Here is a 16,280-nt window from a genome sequence, read left to right on the forward strand (position 1 = left end):
TTTGCAAATAAACACGCCTTTATTACCGACAAATACCTAGGGGTTTGGGACGTGCCGATTTCTAAAACAATTTGATACGGACAATATTCCAAAAGAAAATTGTACTTTATGGGAAAAAGTCACTATGGCATCAAAAAGCATCGTGCCTATTTGATCGTATTATATTTTATGTGCGTAAAACTTGGGAGTTGATCATAGGAAACAGAAAAGCCAGAGTTAGTATGCTAATCATAGCAGAGCAAACGTTTTGAATACTGTGTGTTTAGTATCAGTGTTATATTTTACAAACATTTGACTGTAAAAAGCTATGTGAACTTTCACGGGTTCGTCATACATTTGTTGAGTTAATAAGGTTATGCCCGGGAATCAGCAGCGGACATGCATGAATCACTATGTGGGTGATATGCAGTTCAAATCATGCCGTAACTATTTACCACTTCCCTTTGAGCGATAAAGTGCATTCCGAGATAAGGCCAGATATTAAACCTAATTCTCGGCACAACAAATAAATCGTTTTCTGGGCTTTCAAATTCTGTAGAAGTAAATGCAGATGAAAATCACACGTGTCGCCTACGCACGTGGGAGCGTCAGAACGTAATGACGTGTTTGACCTTACTCGCACGTGGTTGTCCATCTTATCTCTCAAAACATCTGCATTCATTAATACGTTGCAACGCAAAGCGGTTTAAAGGAAAGTGTTCAAAATATTTTCATTCGACCAATAATAAAGGTTACCTGGCCGGTTTTTAAAAACAAATTATCCAGTAATTTTGATATTGCAGGAAGGTATTTTAAAATTAAAATCCCTTTATCATGGCCTATGGGTTCGCGCAACCACTGCAGATCCCCTTTAAAACGCAAGTTCTGAGAACTAGTCAAATGTCAACGTGCAGTAAATTATTGCGGAATGATTTAGAATTTAGCTAACTTTTGTTGTGAGTCACATTCGCACATGACCTTTGTTCTCAAATCGGAAAACGAGCGTAAATCACGACCTGGTGCTAAACCTCGCTGGATAATCGCATATAAATGGCACTGACGTTCATGATTCGCCCCAGTGAGAGTTTCAAGACCGTTACGACGAAGCTCTTAAAACTTTCAGGGAGACTGCTTGCGTTTTAGAGACTGATTGGGACAGCAGTTGTTGGTCGTTAGTTTGGATTTGTGTTACCGTGCTTTTGCAATTGGAACTTCGAAGACTGAATTTAATGCCACACTCGTTATTGCATCCGAAACTTGTGATAGAAACTTTCAGTTAAGTTTGTGCATCAGCAAGTGATGCATTGTCAAAACGTTGCAAAACAAATGTTTAACTTTGTTATTTTTAGGTTATTTTAAGTGACTTTAATAAAGGAAATGATGCTTTGGGTTCTTCTGGTAGCAGCTCAAGTCATGACTGCCATTTCCCGTGCAAATCATGCTCTCGGCAATACACAAGGTAATTTATTCGCAAATTTGCTTTTTAATTTCATTATGTTCAAAATCACACATTTTTCACGAAAGTTTTACGATAAGAATGGTTCCTAAATTTTTCCAGAATCTAGCCCTCTAGTTGGCATTGTACTCTATCAGCGACACCAATTTATTTTGATAATAAGTCAATGTTATGAAACTGTCAGAAGTTTCAAATTGAAGTCAGGAGGCGAAATAGATTTTTCAATATTGTTGTTAAATCATTTTGAAACTTCTGATAGTTTCATAACATTGACTTAGTTTCACGATATTTATTTTGCTTTTCTACTTTTGACGTCATGATTTTCCATATAAACATAGAGCCGAATGTCATTGCGAAGAATTTGCGAGTCAACACGCTCGACTTGATTCAAACGCTCTACTGGGATCCTGCGGAGACGACTTTAGCCAAAATGGATGGAGACGACCGTCAACGCTACACAGTCTACTACGCAGAGATAATCTCGTAATTCTACTGGTTATAAAATTAGAGATGCCGTTGATTAGACAAAAATATTCCTTGCCTGGCCGCTTGGTGGGCAGAGATTCAATCGCAGTCAGTTCAAAAAAGGAAAAAAAAAACACTAACCTGTTTGTGTCTAAATTAATTTCAAATTAATCTTCTAAGGTTTTTAAAATTTCATCAACCAAAAATGTGAGGAAATTTAGAAAGCGCTTTAACTGTAAATTGAGTCAATTAATTTCCATATACCATGTTCTTGATGCAGAGACGAAGAAGGTGCAGTCAGTTTAGATGACCTTTCATGGACAAAAGTGGAAAACTGCGTTGACGTCATCACAACCGTTTGCGTCATAGAGGTGTTCTTCATTCCGATTTCAGTTTACGCACTATGGGTAACAACCAATCACCGCAACATCACCGATATGACGTTAGAAGATTCTCGACCTGACGTCATGCAGTATTCAACCTACACTGAACGTAAGTTTTTGTTGAACCCAAGGTAGAATGTTGGTGGATTCCGACCAGTGGCGACGCTTACAGCATCTCGCAAATCGCTGTACCATGCACTGTACTGTCTGTCGCACGTAATTTAAAATCAACATTTGGTTTGGACACTGGTGGCGATACAGAACACTCACGTGGTTTAAATACGGAGCACAAGGTCGAGCCCCCGACCCACATACCAAGATAAAACCTGATCGGGATTCGTGCCCAGGACATCCTGGTTTCGAATCCCGATGTGATAAAAAAATATACGGAGCATCAGGTTGTTAATTGCCAAATAGCGAACACTATATCCTACAACATGTCTTCTAAATGGATCTAAGACGTTGCCCAAATGAAGCAGGCAGTTTTGAAAGTTATACATTTGTTTTGGTGAGACCGCGGTCAGTCTGTATCCCAGTGATAATTATTGCCTGAGTATGTTTTATCATTATGAATATGCGGAAATCTCTCTTCAAAATTAAAATTAGGGCAAGAAATCAACACTGAGCTGCCAATGATTTTTTTGGAGGTTCAGCAATTTTAAAACGGCGTAGTTCTCAATATATAACCATGTCTATTTTTATTTTTCCCTATAGTAATTTATGAGACCCTGGAATTCTCCGCCCCTCGGTTTCAAGCACACCGAGACAAGAACAAGGTCGACATCCAGTTCGAACAAATACAAATGGATTGGTGGAAGAATCGAACGATGGGAGAAATAGTTAAATCCAGTATTGGCGAGTGGCCGACAAACGTAATTGCTTATTACAGCTGCGCTGAAGTGAACCAAAATATTTGCACAAGGAAACACGGAGAGGTAGAAATTTATTGAATTTTAATAAATTTAATTTTTCCTATAACATCTGAAGTTTTTCTGACCTCAGTTATGGGTGGAACGCTGATCAGGTTTTGTGATATGTTGGTCAGTCCGATGTCGCAAACCTCCCACTGAAAATATTTGTTTTTCACAGTGGTTGGCTTAGAACCCAGGATATCCTGGCCACGAATCCCGATTAAATTTATTTCAAAGCGACACCTCGCGACAATGTTTGAGATATTTTGCTTCGCGACACGTGTTGTCACATTAATTGGGCAATGGCGAACTTTTTGCACCGAAAACGACTCATAATAACCTCGAATTATTGACCCAGGTCAACTACAAGTCGGATTCGACGAAATTTTACCACGTCAAGCTTGTCACGACTGTGGAAGACAGCGCCACCTTGTGTATCGATGTACACGTCCATGTGGATGAAGGCGTGGGAGATTTTCTTAGCAACCAAACTACGGTTTGTCACTTTACCTAATGTTTTATTAATATTTGTCTTGTATTGTTTCGGTCATGAACTTGTTTGTATTTAGATGTGTTTCCCGCCGGATCTGCCACTTGGAATAACGTAAGTTCTAATACCTCACAACAAATCAAATCATAATATTTGTATATTGCACAAACAAAAACTACGCGGACGAACCAATAAGAAATGAATTGACATGGACACCGATAAAACCATTCTGTAAATCTCCAGGACAAATGTAGCCCACATAGCTGATGTAAAATTCATTTGCAAACGTTTCGGTCGTATCTACAATCATTCTCAAATAATACTCAATGTTTGCAAATGAAATCACCTATATTGACTAAATTGCATGTCCGAAAAAATATTTGTCTTCAAGGTCATCGAGGCAACCTTGACAATTAAACTTTCAAATTACGTTCGACCACATGCCAATTATGAATGCACTGCTTGTGGAAAAACTACGCGAACTAGCAGGCAGGCTATGACGTCACAAAAATGTGCATGAACTCCATATTGTGGTGCTTTGAACACCAAGTGTATTTTCCAACGTATTGGTGTAACGGAATACATAAAACATTAAATTCAAACACTAAATTCGAACGGTATGAACAATTTTTTTCCACTTCCGTGTCTCTGAGATAGTATTCGTTGCTCCTTGCCGACACCACGCCGTTGTGATTAAATGGAGACTCCACCAACAGGTGGCGCTGTATTGTAGATTTCCCAAAAAGCCCGTGGGTCCTGTGCATAAAAGGCCGTATTAGTGGTCATATACGAAGCATACTAGATTTTATATTGCAAGTGATGGAACTGTGATGCAATGGTCGCGCACCAATCGTTTTCAAGAACAGTATGAGTGGCGACATCACTCTAAAAATACTGAAGTTGAAAACAGTTGTTGCCGACCCGTGCGGTAGGGCTTAAAACATTGAACAACGAAAAGATCATTTTCTGTGCAATTTGTTTACTTTGATTTGAGCGACAGCAATAAATAGCTAAGGTAATATGTGTTGGCTTTGACCCCTTGTCTATTTGCCCTAGATATTGTAATGTCATTGCCTGAACTCTACGACTATTACGCATTTTTAATGCAAGTTGTATTGCAGAACTTTGCACTTTTCAACAGTCCCCCTCTTATTCACTCAACCCGCCGTAAACTGGATCGCGCAATCGAGTTTCACATTAAAAAGCTCGACAGCACTTGCAACATAACAAAAGCCTATACAAAACTAGCACTCAATACAATAAAAAGCCACCAGTAAACTTTTAAGCGACCGTCTGGATTAGTTACAAACCACAACTGGTATTTTCAGCATACTAAATCTATCGCGTGGCAACAATAGCCGCAGAATTTCTACAAACCTCAGCGGAAGATCATTTTGCGGGAATTTAAGTATTAGGGGAAGTTTGATGCGACTCAGCAAATCTTTCAGTTTGCTGCACATTTGGCGGTTTTTAGGCTAACTGGCCATCAGGATTTTTACTAGCTCCCCAAGATAACAAATATTCGTATACGTTTTAAATGCCATTATGCAACACAAATAAAACTTGTTCGAAATTTCAATTAACCTGTTCTTCTGGCACAATTAAACGGTTGAAGAAGCCAAGCTGAATAGCAGGCGAAACGTCGGTGAATATAAAAAGTATAAGTTTAATTTTTCCAGGAGAACAGATTAATTAAAAATAGAATATGCCTTGCAGCAACAGCAACACAATATTGAATATACATTGAAAGATACGTTACACAGTAACTTGCGCCAATCAAGGTGAGCAAGATATTTGCCAACGTATTCATAACGAAAGCTCGTTTTATAAAGAATCAAGGTTATAACAATGGTTTTTCCGTTTTTCTTTAGTCCCTTCGTCGTATCATCCGGAGCTCTGCTTCTGCTGTTGATTATTTTCTCTTATTGTTTCTGTAAACGAAACGGCAAGAAGATCTGCTGGAGGGCGCTAAAGATACAACACATAGAAATCCCCAACACCGTGGTAAGTTGTTTGTTTTTTTTGCCCCGGTGGTTGTTGGTAACGGCCCAAAATCTATTGCAAAATATGTGACGTTTTTTCTTTCCATTGATTCTAAAAGTGTCCATCCCGCATTCTGCCGCTGCGATGGCCGTCGCCGGGTTTTTATTACGGGAAACTGTCAAAGTCGTGGAATTTTCCCGACGTGATTGCGTTTTCCTATTGTCCGGTCTGAAGGCAATCAGAATGCCTCAAATGTTGCTGAGGTTAACTTAACCAACTCCTACACTCCATATGTTTTAATATAGTTTTTTTGCCATCTTACTGGTACAGTTTATTACAGTACAACACTGTCTTGCCTCTGCATTGTAAGTAGAAATATCCATCTCTTGGGCGTAAATATGCACCTGTTGTTAGGAAACAAACTCTCAATGTTTTGGTTTTTCCAAACATACTTTGTGTGGAGTATACACAACATTCTAAGGGACACAAGCCCTCACCATAAACACTTTCTGCTATCTTTTACAATTTCGGTGCTCATTTTATGGCAATTAAAATGCTCGTCACTCATTAGAGAAAGGTGACTACGTTAAGTACGCTGGACAACAAGTACTACCATGTTATATTGGCATAAGCAATTAATCGTATACGGAATAATTCATGTTTGGTTCCAATTCATTTGTGCGTCGTGTGTTGAAAAAGTCATTAACAAAATTGAACTTTCGCCCAGGATGAAATATTACGTGAAAGGCCGAATGGAATGACCTTCAACCAACTTGTAATGGACGAAGCAGCCGAAGAATTCCAACCACTCTCAATCGGCTCCAACTCTTTTCACAACGACGTCGTCGCCGTTTACCCTAGCGATGACGTAACGTCGGTTAACGGGGAACAGGTTTTGCAGCCAATGGAGGAATCCTACGACACGGCGAGCATCGACACCCAGGAAGTTGAAAGTCAGCAGGCGTATCTGAAGATCACTGACTTAAGGAATTTCTCGTCGTATGAAAATGACGTATCCACACCAGTGACGTACAGCGAGGTGTTGTCAACAGAGACCGAAAGTGGAACTTCCAGTGCGGGTTATATTACTCTATCTGAGCACGTAAATACCTGTGTCAACAATAATAACTTCAACATGGACGGTACAAAACGAAGCCACGTGTGTTCGGAGGATTGTGGATACGTTGAAAAAGAGAACTTTCCGTTAAGAAACCCGTGTGCTTCTCCTTAAATGTTGGTGTAAATCCCCGGCTGTATTTGTATTGAAAGCAAGTTTCTTGGCGAATTGTTACATACTGCACACAAGGAATGCTATTTTTGAACCGTGTATATCGTTTTTATGTTGCAGTCCCATGTTGGGGAAAAAAGTATCTGACCTTTGCCCAATATTTAATGCTATTGTAGCGGCCTCCATCACTACCTTTACCGTTCCCTTTACCGCTATAGTATAGCGAACCGGACAGATTGCCTTCTTTCTTTTACTCTCGTCGCTCGTGGCTTGTTCGCCCATTGTGTCATTCAATCTTGATGTACCTCGAATAAACACCTCGCTACACTATAACCAATTGTATTTATTGCTCTCGTAAGCCAAGCTCACGGTTAGAGATTATGGAAAATCTTATTTAACCAAACGATTTGTTTTTCTGCTGTCAAACAGAAATTGAGAAAAGAAGACTTTCCCATAAAACGAAAAGTAATCTTTGTCAATGTGTACAGATATTTTTTGCTGTTGTTGTTGTTGTTGTGTGTTGTTATTTCGTATACGCGCATGCTCTTTAAAAGAAACGTGAGGCAGCAGAAGCTTTGAAGTGTAGTGCTTGTAAAACTTTTCATGTACAAAAGTTCACCAAAATTTATTTTATACCAAAATTTCTCTACAATTTGTAAATAAATTTCGTGTTGGTAAAATTACATTGCCTTCGACTTATGCCTCCTCACCGTGGTTTGGCTGACAAATCGGAAGATACTTTTACACCGGGCCACAAAGTTTTTTCCAAACTTGATCCACATATAGGCCTATGTAACATATAAATCTGTGCGAATATTAACGCTTCGATTTCGTGTAGTATTTCAAGTTAAATTTACAAACAAAAATAACAGAGGGTGGCCCTGTTTACACCTAATCATTAAAATTTGCACAGATTTATGTTTTACACAGACTTATACGTGGATCAAGTTTGGGAAAAACTTTGTGACCCGGTGTAGTAGTATTTTCCGAACAAATCGTTGATTTCTATGACACCACGAGACTAAACTTCCTCGGGGGCTTTCCCAAATTCCCAATACAAAGCAGCTTGTGAAAAAAAACTTTTCAAATAAAAAGGTTTATCAAATTTAGAAATATTGGTATGTTGGTTATACATGCCAAAGTCAGTTAACTTTTGTTTAAAAGTATCCAATGTACGGTACTTGTTCATCGCAAAAACGTAAGTTTTGTTGTCTCTGAACTGAAAAAAATTGAGATATTTAAAGTTGTATCTACAACAAAACATACAAACCATATTTTGACACGGTTAACGGTAAACAAACGTATGTGAGTTTATTTTCATCTAAGTAAATTTGTTTTTCTTTTGATTTAAAAAGTTAACCTTTGCAAATTAAAGTGAGAATGTAAGGTTATATTCTTTCTTATAACTTGTCACAGAATGGAAACTAAAGCTGTTGCAAAGTCTATGCTGGATGATGATGAACTATGTAAAGGCACAGGTGTGTCACGTATTTTTTGTGTCAAACTCTAGAACTGTATGCCACAAATAAACTTTCCAATCTGGACTGTATGTTGCAAATTCATTTACGGGGTGAGATATTGTTAAAAGCAGAAATTACCCTCGTTTTCACAACAAATATATATATAGTGACAAAATTTTATTTTGTGCAAAAATATTTACGAGTCAGCAAATCAGCGCAATCTATATCTTTCCAATTAGGCATTTTCACATAATCTAAATTTAGTTGTGCCTGGATTATATTTGTGTTCAATTTTCTCTTCCAATTCTAGCAAAGTTACAAAATTATATTTTTTTGTTAGAAGAGAAAAGAAAATCTGAAGAATGCCTAAATGGGAAGATTACATTAGAAGCAAAACGACAAAAAATTGACCCAGACAAGGCACTTGCTTGTGACCAGATCAAGGGTTTAAGCAAAAATAAGAGGCGGAAAATAGTAAAACAGTTGTGCCATGAAAGACATTGGCAAAAGACAAAAGGAAAGCCTTTACATATCTTATACAGCCGGACTGGTGGCACTGGAGAGTTGCAGGTTGACTCGGAATACTATTTTGAGAATGGACTTCGCAAAGTTAAACCATATTTCTTTGATTTCAATACATTTTGCAAAGGTAACATAACTTAATATACACCAATAGTGTCTTTGTTAATTACTATGAGAATTTCAAATTAAAAAACACTTTTTCTTATTCAAAGCATATTTGTTGATATTTTAATATATTTGCCTTTAATGTGGAAAAATAAAGTCATCTGGTTAAAGGAGAGACTTATATAATTTGCCAACATGTCCAAACTATTACATACATGGGATTGTAACCACATTATTTTAATACTGTAGCACAAGATCTGTTGTTAGCAAGTTTTTAAATTTCAGGTAGATGGGTTGGAAAAACATTATCTGAAGTTTACAGTACAGAGTTCCGTCTTTATCCATTTGAATATTATCAAAAACTAAGGGAAAAAGGAAGAATTTTGCTTAACCTGGAGACTGTGGGAAGTTTTGATGTTGTTATTAAAGATAATGACATGCTTACATCAAGGTAGCTTAAGTTTTTCTGAAAACTTGTTCACACTAAAAGCGTATTATCTATAATAATATTGGAATAATAGACTTGTGATGCTAAGGGTTTTGCTACCATTAATGATCTTACATATAAAGATATTTAAAAATAGTTTTCCATTTCAGAATTCATCGCCACGAAGGTGCAGTGGTCGATGCCCCAATAGAAATCATAGAAGATAATTCTAAATTTTTGGTGGTCGACAAACCTTCCAGTATTCCTGTACATCCGTGTGGAAGATATCGCATGAACTCTCTGGTGTTTCTGCTTCAAAATGTAACAAAGCACTTTGGAAATCTGTAAACTATGTAAATGTTCATGCAGCTATATGCAAAGTCACCTTAAAGTACACAATATTGCGGTAATAGCCTTGTCTTTGTGTACAAATATATGCATGGGTTAATCAAATAAAGCCTCTGACTTTGTTTGTCAATAAGAAATGTGAAAGTGGTCTGTGGTCTAATTTGTTGGCCTGTATTTGCCGTGTTGTGTTAAAATTGCACACTTCTGACCCAGATCAAAATGGTAATGTTTTTTTTTTATTTTTGTTACAGCAATATGGATACAAAAACCTGTCTGGTTGCTACAGAATCGATCGACCTACATCTGGTCTGGTTATGTTTGGAAAAACCAAGCAAGTGGCCGGAAAAGTTCATTCATTAATTCGACAAAGAAAGGTATCGTCAGTTTCTTTTATTATCAGTTATCAATGAAAATTTTTTTTTATTAGTTTGAGTTTTTGTTTTGCGTTAAAACTATTAAAAAACTTGTACTGTGATACTTACTAATCATATGGTAATGTTGTATGCTGTCACTGGATTCTAGTTGTGTTATTTTAGTGAAAACTACTGTTTGATTCGATACATTAGAGACAAGTACCTTCAAAAACGTCATTTATTTAGGGGCTGTGAAGTAGGCACTGTGACCATTACCTGTCACATAAGGCATTAAATTTATTTGTCACTCATTTTCATTTACACTCTCAAATATAGTGTGAGCAGGATGCTATCAATCCATTGACTAATTGAAGTCACATGTTTAACATAATATATTTTGGACAACTTTGGCTGGAAATAAGTTACATTGCCATTTTAGGTTGAAAAGGAATATCTGTGCAAAGTGGTGGGGGAATTCCCTGAAACAATAGAATGCCGACAACCAGTGACGAACTTTAACGAAAAACTTGGATTCCAAGTTGCGTGGGAAGTGGAAGGTGCAAAGTCTAAAGATGCATGGACGATATTTGAAAGAGTCCGCACAGATGGGGAGACGAGTGTGGTTCTGTGCAAACCCAAATCTGGTATTGATTTCTTTTTCTGTACAAAGTCATCAGAAAATGTTGTTGTTGTTGACAACTATGAGTTTGTTTCTAAATTCAATCCTTCCAATCAATTATTATATACCATACAGGAATTAACAGATAATTTTCTTCATGAATAATTTATTGTGTCCTTTATCGAGCAACAGACAGCTTATTATTAACCTAATATGTGTAATCAGTGCAGCTTTGGTGTGACTTGGTTATACAATTTAAACATGTGCTTGATTTTAGAATAATTCTTAGAGTTTTGCTTGAAAAAGAAAAGCTTTGGTTTATACTATCCACATTCATCAAACAGGTCGAACACATCAGATCAGAGTCCATCTACAGTATCTCGGTTACCCGATAGTAAATGATCCCGTTTATAATCACCATTCCTGGGGTCCGGAAAGGTTTGGGTTGGGCCCGGTGACCAAAGACCTCGACCAGATTGTACTCGAGCTCACTTCAAAATACGACTTCAGGCAAAACCATGTGAGTGAAAAAGATGAAACCTTTCAACAATCAAAAGACGATGAACTCAAAAAGTCAAAAAATGAACAAGTGGTGCCATCTTGTGTTACAACGCCACTTAGTGTCCATATTGAAAATACTTCAGAAGGCTTGGACGGTGGTGACAGCGGCGTATCAACTCATATCAAACCGGAACAATCAAATAAAGATAACAGTTCTTGCATTCACCCTTCCGAGGAAAGCAATAACAAAGGTAGACTTGGGCAATACAATATAGGTGGTGGAAAATGCAAAAACATCCCTAATGTTTAATAAGGAAAAGTTAAAGCTTGAACTACTAATTATTGAGGTACGCTGCTTAACATAATAATATTTTAGTTGGTTTCGCAGTCACTATCCACTTGATGTCTTGTGCTTAATTAATTGTCCAGACTCGGCATTTATTTTAGCACCCATAGATCATTTAAGCATAAGGCAAACAAACTTTCAGAAAATAGCTATTGCAAAGCGTACGTTAAATTGTTTTTTTAGAAGACAATATTGACCAATCAGGACCATCAAAGGAAGTTCCTGTCACAAGCAAAAGTACGAATGAGGTGGACGAAGCTTCGTCCAAACCCGACACCAACTTATGGGAAAAGGTTGAGGATTGCCCGGAGTGTTTAAACCCGTCCATTGAACCCAAGCCAGAAGACCTCGTCATGTTTTTACACGCGTACAAATATAAGAGCGAGGAGTGGGAATTCGAAACGAAACTTCCTCAGTGGGCAAAATAAATTTCACTGATACCGATATCCACTACCATTTTGTTATACTTCAATCTATATGTTGACTGTAAAGAAATAGTAATACGTAATTAGTTGGAATTGCATTCGAAAGCTGCATTTATTTACGTACAATCATAAACAACGATAAAAAAGCAGTGCTGATCTATTTAGGTGAGCACATGTTACGGAAAAAGGTAACAACAGATTGTAAACTTCATTCCAAAACGAACTGTTTTAACTTTAATTTTCCCAACGGCAGGCTGAATATAAGTAATTGCATGTTGAATATAATCTAGATATTCTACACCGTGATTTAAATGGCCATTTTCTCGACTACGTAATTCCCAGTAGCCTACAGTGCCCAAAATACGTACATTGCGTATTGTGAAACTGGTTTTGTTATTCTGTGTGGATATAACATCATAGTTGGTTGCTATAGAACATTATCATAGGTCACGTCCGTTTGTTGTTTTCAGTTTTCACTCAACCACGTAAAGTACACTTACTGCCACCCCAGTGCATGCAATAAAAACACATGCACACCACACGAACACACGTTTGTATGAATCTTTGCTACGTTTGTGTCTGATGCAACATTCATTCATGGCAAAGGCAGTTGACGGGGCTCCGCCAAGCACGCTGAAACAATGCAAGACTACCTCGGGTACTCGCCAACAACAGTTACAGAACTGACCACGAGCAATGCGTTTATCAATTATGTTGAGAACCAAGGTAGATACTAGGATGAAGATAAAATACAACGTCAAGCGCCAAAACACATCAGAGCGCAGAAACCATGCTGCAATACATAGGGCGACTTCAAGTATAAACGATATTGCGCCAACTAAGTAGCAGTGACACACGTCTGTTCCCGAATTCCCACGAGAACGTTGGTGGTTGTAGCCGCTCTGCAGAAATTAATAAGCCTTAGATAAAATGAAGCCTATTGCAAGCCAAATTTAAATCATAGACAACTAAAAAATATACTTACCATTCTTAAAACTTTATATTCTTGCTTAGCAGCAGAAGATGTAGCTTAGCAGTAAATAACCACAACGCCAGAAACTGAACAATCAACAACTTGCCTCTGTTAACAAAGTAATGGCGGTAAATTGTTATGATCGAGTTGAAGTGAAGGCAATAAAGGAAATGACGTTTGGAGAGACGGATGACGTACATGTTTTGTAGTTTGCACTTATTTTGCTGCTGGTGACTTTACATCACAAAACCTTTGCCTGCTTTTAACAAAGAAAAATTGAATACTATCTGCAAAAGAAGATAATTTTAACCATCATTTTTACAACGTGCAAATAAGATGGAAGCAATTAGAAAATTATTGTCACAGAGTAAACAATGCTTCACCCAGACGAGACGCATATTCAAAAAATAAGTTTTTTGATTAAATATTACTTGGCGAGAATGCACTTTATAATCAAAACTGCAAAAACGTGTTTACGAAATACAAAAAAAACATACTGAAGCTGTAATACTTTTAAGCAGCCATGTTTGGATTACAAGCTGCAACTTTCAAAGTTTTGTGCAGCATGTCAGTTAGAAGGTATGGTAAAGCACAGGCAAAAAGGAGCAGAAACGAACACAAGATCGAGAAACCGATGAAGTACTTCTTGTATTCATATTGGCTGCGTTTGTGTCTCAGACAACAGTTATTCATAGCCAAAGCGGTTATGGGGGCCCCTCCTATCAAACTGCAGAAATGCAACACAACCTCAGGTACTCTGATGCAACACTCACAAAGAGACAGCAATTTATCCACAGCGTTTAGAAACAACGTACAGAACCAGATTACTATGTAGATCAACTGCAGATAAACAGCCGGTTTCGACTGTTCCGCACAAAATTGTCGTGTTAAACAACATGCAATGACCTCCAGAAGAAACACGGCCGTTCCAGAGAAGTAGCATTCCCACAATAGATCATCCCTCCTATGCCAGTTGTTGTATCGGCTTTCGGTGTAAAAATCCTGCAATGCAAATTGCGGACCCTCAACTTCCTACTATTTGGGTTGGTCGATTTTTTTTATTAACGACATTCGCCTTGAATACGGGTTTGATAAATTATCTCATTAACATTACAAATTTACCATTTTCCAAGGGACTGCCTTGACTTTTGATGTTTCAGGATCAGTTTTACGGTAAAAGTAAAAGGAATTAGTTTAGTAGCATATGTAGCAAGGTTTCGTGGGACATTGCCTCCATACTCACAAAACACAAGTACTTTCTGTGGATATTTTACATTATTTGAATATTGCAAAACGTCATCCAATTTAAGACAGAGAAAATATAGGGATACAGCAGCGTGAAAACAAAACGAAAAGTAACTAATCACAAAGTGCTACTTTGTCAGCATTACACAACCTAACAACACGCACAACGCAACGGCTACTAAACTTCACAACATTTGTTTCGTACAAATTTAACCAGCGTTGCTACAATATCCTTACTAGTCATATAAACTTTTACCAGCAAGATATGTAAGTTAACAGTAAATGACCACAATGCTGTCAGAGAACTAAACAATGGATCAACAGCACGCCTCCATTAAGTAATGACGGTATATTGTTGAGGCAGATTTATAGACATATTGAAGTGGAGGCACTGAAGGAAATGACGTTTGACGTGAATTGTTTGTAGTTTCCACTCTAATGTGCTGCATGTGACTTCGCAATACAAAACCTATGTTGACATTTTACAATTTAGAAAATGAATTAAGATTTTTAAAGGACTATTTACCTCTGTTATGTACGTAGCGAATCCCAAACATTAGTAAGTTTGTTTAAAGGGTTTTTTTCCCACCAGGATTTGAACCTAGGAATTCCTGGCCTCGATCAAGTTTTCTTCTTGTTATATGGGTCTGGCGCTTGACCAATGCTGCTACTTTTAGATTGACTCGGACAGGACGACATCTTGAGAACAATAAAGCAACATACACATTGCCATCTTTACAACGTGTAAAATGATCGTTGTAAACGGTAATTTATTGCCAAAGGATCAATAAAACTTCAACAACACGCACGTTCAATACATATCAGGTTTCATTAATATTACTTGGCGTAAATGCACTTGCGGAAACGTAAGCGACGTAGAGTTGTGCGAGAAAAATTCAGTTGACCTGAGTGTACTCCTCTCCTATGTTTGGAGACAGCTCAGGATCCTCTACGTGTTGATTTTACGACACAAGTTTCATAGCTAAATCGTGCGTGAATGTCAAAGGTCTTTTATGCCTATTTTGCACAAATAAATAATAAGTGAATCAAAATGCGCCCCAATCATCAATAACACGAAAACATGATTTTAAAGCTGGAAATAACGCAAGAGCTGGGTTATGAGTCATGACGACTGTCTAAATATTTTAAAACATTTGTCGTCAAACACACTTTAAGCTTTACCCAGTACAGGGTACGCTTGGTGTGTCATTATGTGCAACTTATTTTCACCACTTCACATGTAATTCGTTGATTTAATAATGGTAAAAAAACAAAGAAAGCTCAGCACGAAGAATAACTGAGTATAAACGGGATAATTAACTTTATACAATTGACTTTCATCAAAACATAGGAATAGATGCATTTTGGACGAATAGACATTGTGTTAAAAGTATTTGGCGCTGATAAGTTGCGTATCAGTGGGGTTGGTTTCTCCCGGGGCACAAACACATTGACATTCCCAAACCAAAGCCAAAAGCAACGATGCAGAAATACAAAAAAAGCGCTCCAATGTGCTGCAAGCAGCTTCGTGCCACAAAACCATTGAAAAATGGATTACAGTTGAATGTGAATTAATGTCTACAAAAGAAGATTATTTTTCACAGCATCTTTGCAATGCAAGATCGTGGTAAACAGTAACTTATTGTAATCTTAACATACACGTGGCAATTTCCGAAGCTTTCTCACTGCATTTTATTTAGAAAAGATGGTAAAACACAAGAAAATAACAAGAAGAAACAAACACACCGCCGAAAACTGATGAATTCCTCTTTGTATTCATACTTGCTGCGTTTATGTCTTAGAAACCATTCACTCATTGCAAAAGCAGTAACTGGAGCTCCACCAAACAAGCTGCACAAATGCAATACATCCTCAGGTACTCTGATGCTACACTCACCAATAGCCAGTAATTTATCCACAACGTTCAAAAACAACGTAATAAACCAGATTATTGCGAATAAAAACATCAACACAGATGGTTGATTGTATGCTATAGATACAACACATATGACAACTTCCAAAACAAAGACAAAGAATCCGAATTCAAAGCATTTGTTCAGA

At 37.5% G+C, this 16,280-nt stretch overlaps 3 protein-coding genes across 3 annotated transcripts; 2 read left to right on the plus strand and 1 right to left on the minus strand.

Annotated features, from left to right (window-relative positions):
* The first annotated feature begins 1,326 nt into the window (after window positions 1–1,326).
* On the plus strand, window positions 1,327–7,493 carry LOC145889077 (uncharacterized). Its single transcript, XM_082979960.1, has 8 exons — window positions 1,327–1,438; window positions 1,774–1,918; window positions 2,181–2,392; window positions 2,998–3,218; window positions 3,553–3,690; window positions 3,764–3,798; window positions 5,556–5,688; window positions 6,395–7,493. The coding sequence occupies exons 1-8, from the start codon at window positions 1,357–1,359 to the stop codon at window positions 6,896–6,898; spliced, it is 1,470 nt and encodes a 489-aa protein (XP_082836086.1). The 5' UTR covers window positions 1,327–1,356; the 3' UTR covers window positions 6,899–7,493.
* A 460-nt stretch (window positions 7,494–7,953) lies between these two features.
* LOC145888429 (pseudouridylate synthase RPUSD2-like) lies at window positions 7,954–12,894 on the plus strand. Its single transcript, XM_082979170.1, has 9 exons — window positions 7,954–8,093; window positions 8,312–8,373; window positions 8,696–9,004; window positions 9,268–9,433; window positions 9,580–9,730; window positions 10,009–10,131; window positions 10,550–10,754; window positions 11,074–11,481; window positions 11,760–12,894. Exons 1-9 carry the CDS (start codon window positions 8,029–8,031, stop codon window positions 12,002–12,004), a joined length of 1,734 nt encoding a protein of 577 aa, XP_082835296.1. The 5' UTR covers window positions 7,954–8,028; the 3' UTR covers window positions 12,005–12,894.
* LOC145889911 (uncharacterized) lies at window positions 12,690–14,463 on the minus strand. The gene is made up of 5 exons (XM_082980961.1): window positions 14,434–14,463; window positions 14,097–14,233; window positions 13,881–13,976; window positions 12,987–13,082; window positions 12,690–12,903 (listed from the first exon to the last, which is right to left on the minus strand). Exons 1-4 carry the CDS (start codon window positions 14,461–14,463, stop codon window positions 12,992–12,994), a joined length of 354 nt encoding a protein of 117 aa, XP_082837087.1. The 3' UTR covers window positions 12,690–12,903; window positions 12,987–12,991.
* Window positions 14,464–16,280: the final 1,817 nt, after the last annotated feature.

This window comes from Ascidia mentula, chromosome 2 (assembly GCF_947561715.1).
Source record: "Ascidia mentula chromosome 2, kaAscMent1.1, whole genome shotgun sequence".
Taxonomy (NCBI): domain Eukaryota; kingdom Metazoa; phylum Chordata; class Ascidiacea; order Phlebobranchia; family Ascidiidae; genus Ascidia; species Ascidia mentula.

Bases quoted from the DNA above. Each gene is read 5' to 3' on its own strand.
- LOC145889077 (XM_082979960.1), top strand. From the start codon at position 1,357: ATGATGCTTTGGGTTCTTCTGGTAGCAGCTCAAGTCATGACTGCCATT. The intron at 3,691-3,763 runs GTTTGTCACTTT...GTTTGTATTTAG, and splicing joins TTCTTAGCAACCAAACTACG to ATGTGTTTCCCGCCGGATCT. The intron at 5,689-6,394 runs GTAAGTTGTTTG...ACTTTCGCCCAG, and splicing joins TAGAAATCCCCAACACCGTG to GATGAAATATTACGTGAAAG.
- LOC145888429 (XM_082979170.1), top strand. From the start codon at position 8,029: ATGCCAAAGTCAGTTAACTTTTGTTTAAAAGTATCCAATGTACGGTAC. The intron at 10,132-10,549 runs GTATCGTCAGTT...TTGCCATTTTAG, and splicing joins CATTAATTCGACAAAGAAAG to GTTGAAAAGGAATATCTGTG. The intron at 10,755-11,073 runs GTATTGATTTCT...TTCATCAAACAG, and splicing joins TCTGTGCAAACCCAAATCTG to GTCGAACACATCAGATCAGA.
- LOC145889911 (XM_082980961.1), bottom strand. From the start codon at position 14,463: ATGACTAGTAAGGATATTGTAGCAACGCTG. The intron at 13,977-14,096 runs GTAAATTTGTAA...TTTGCATTGCAG, and splicing joins AGGCAGTCCCTTGGAAAATG to GATTTTTACACCGAAAGCCG. The intron at 13,083-13,880 runs GTCATTGCATGT...CTTTGTTAACAG, and splicing joins CGGCCGTGTTTCTTCTGGAG to AGGCAAGTTGTTGATTGTTC.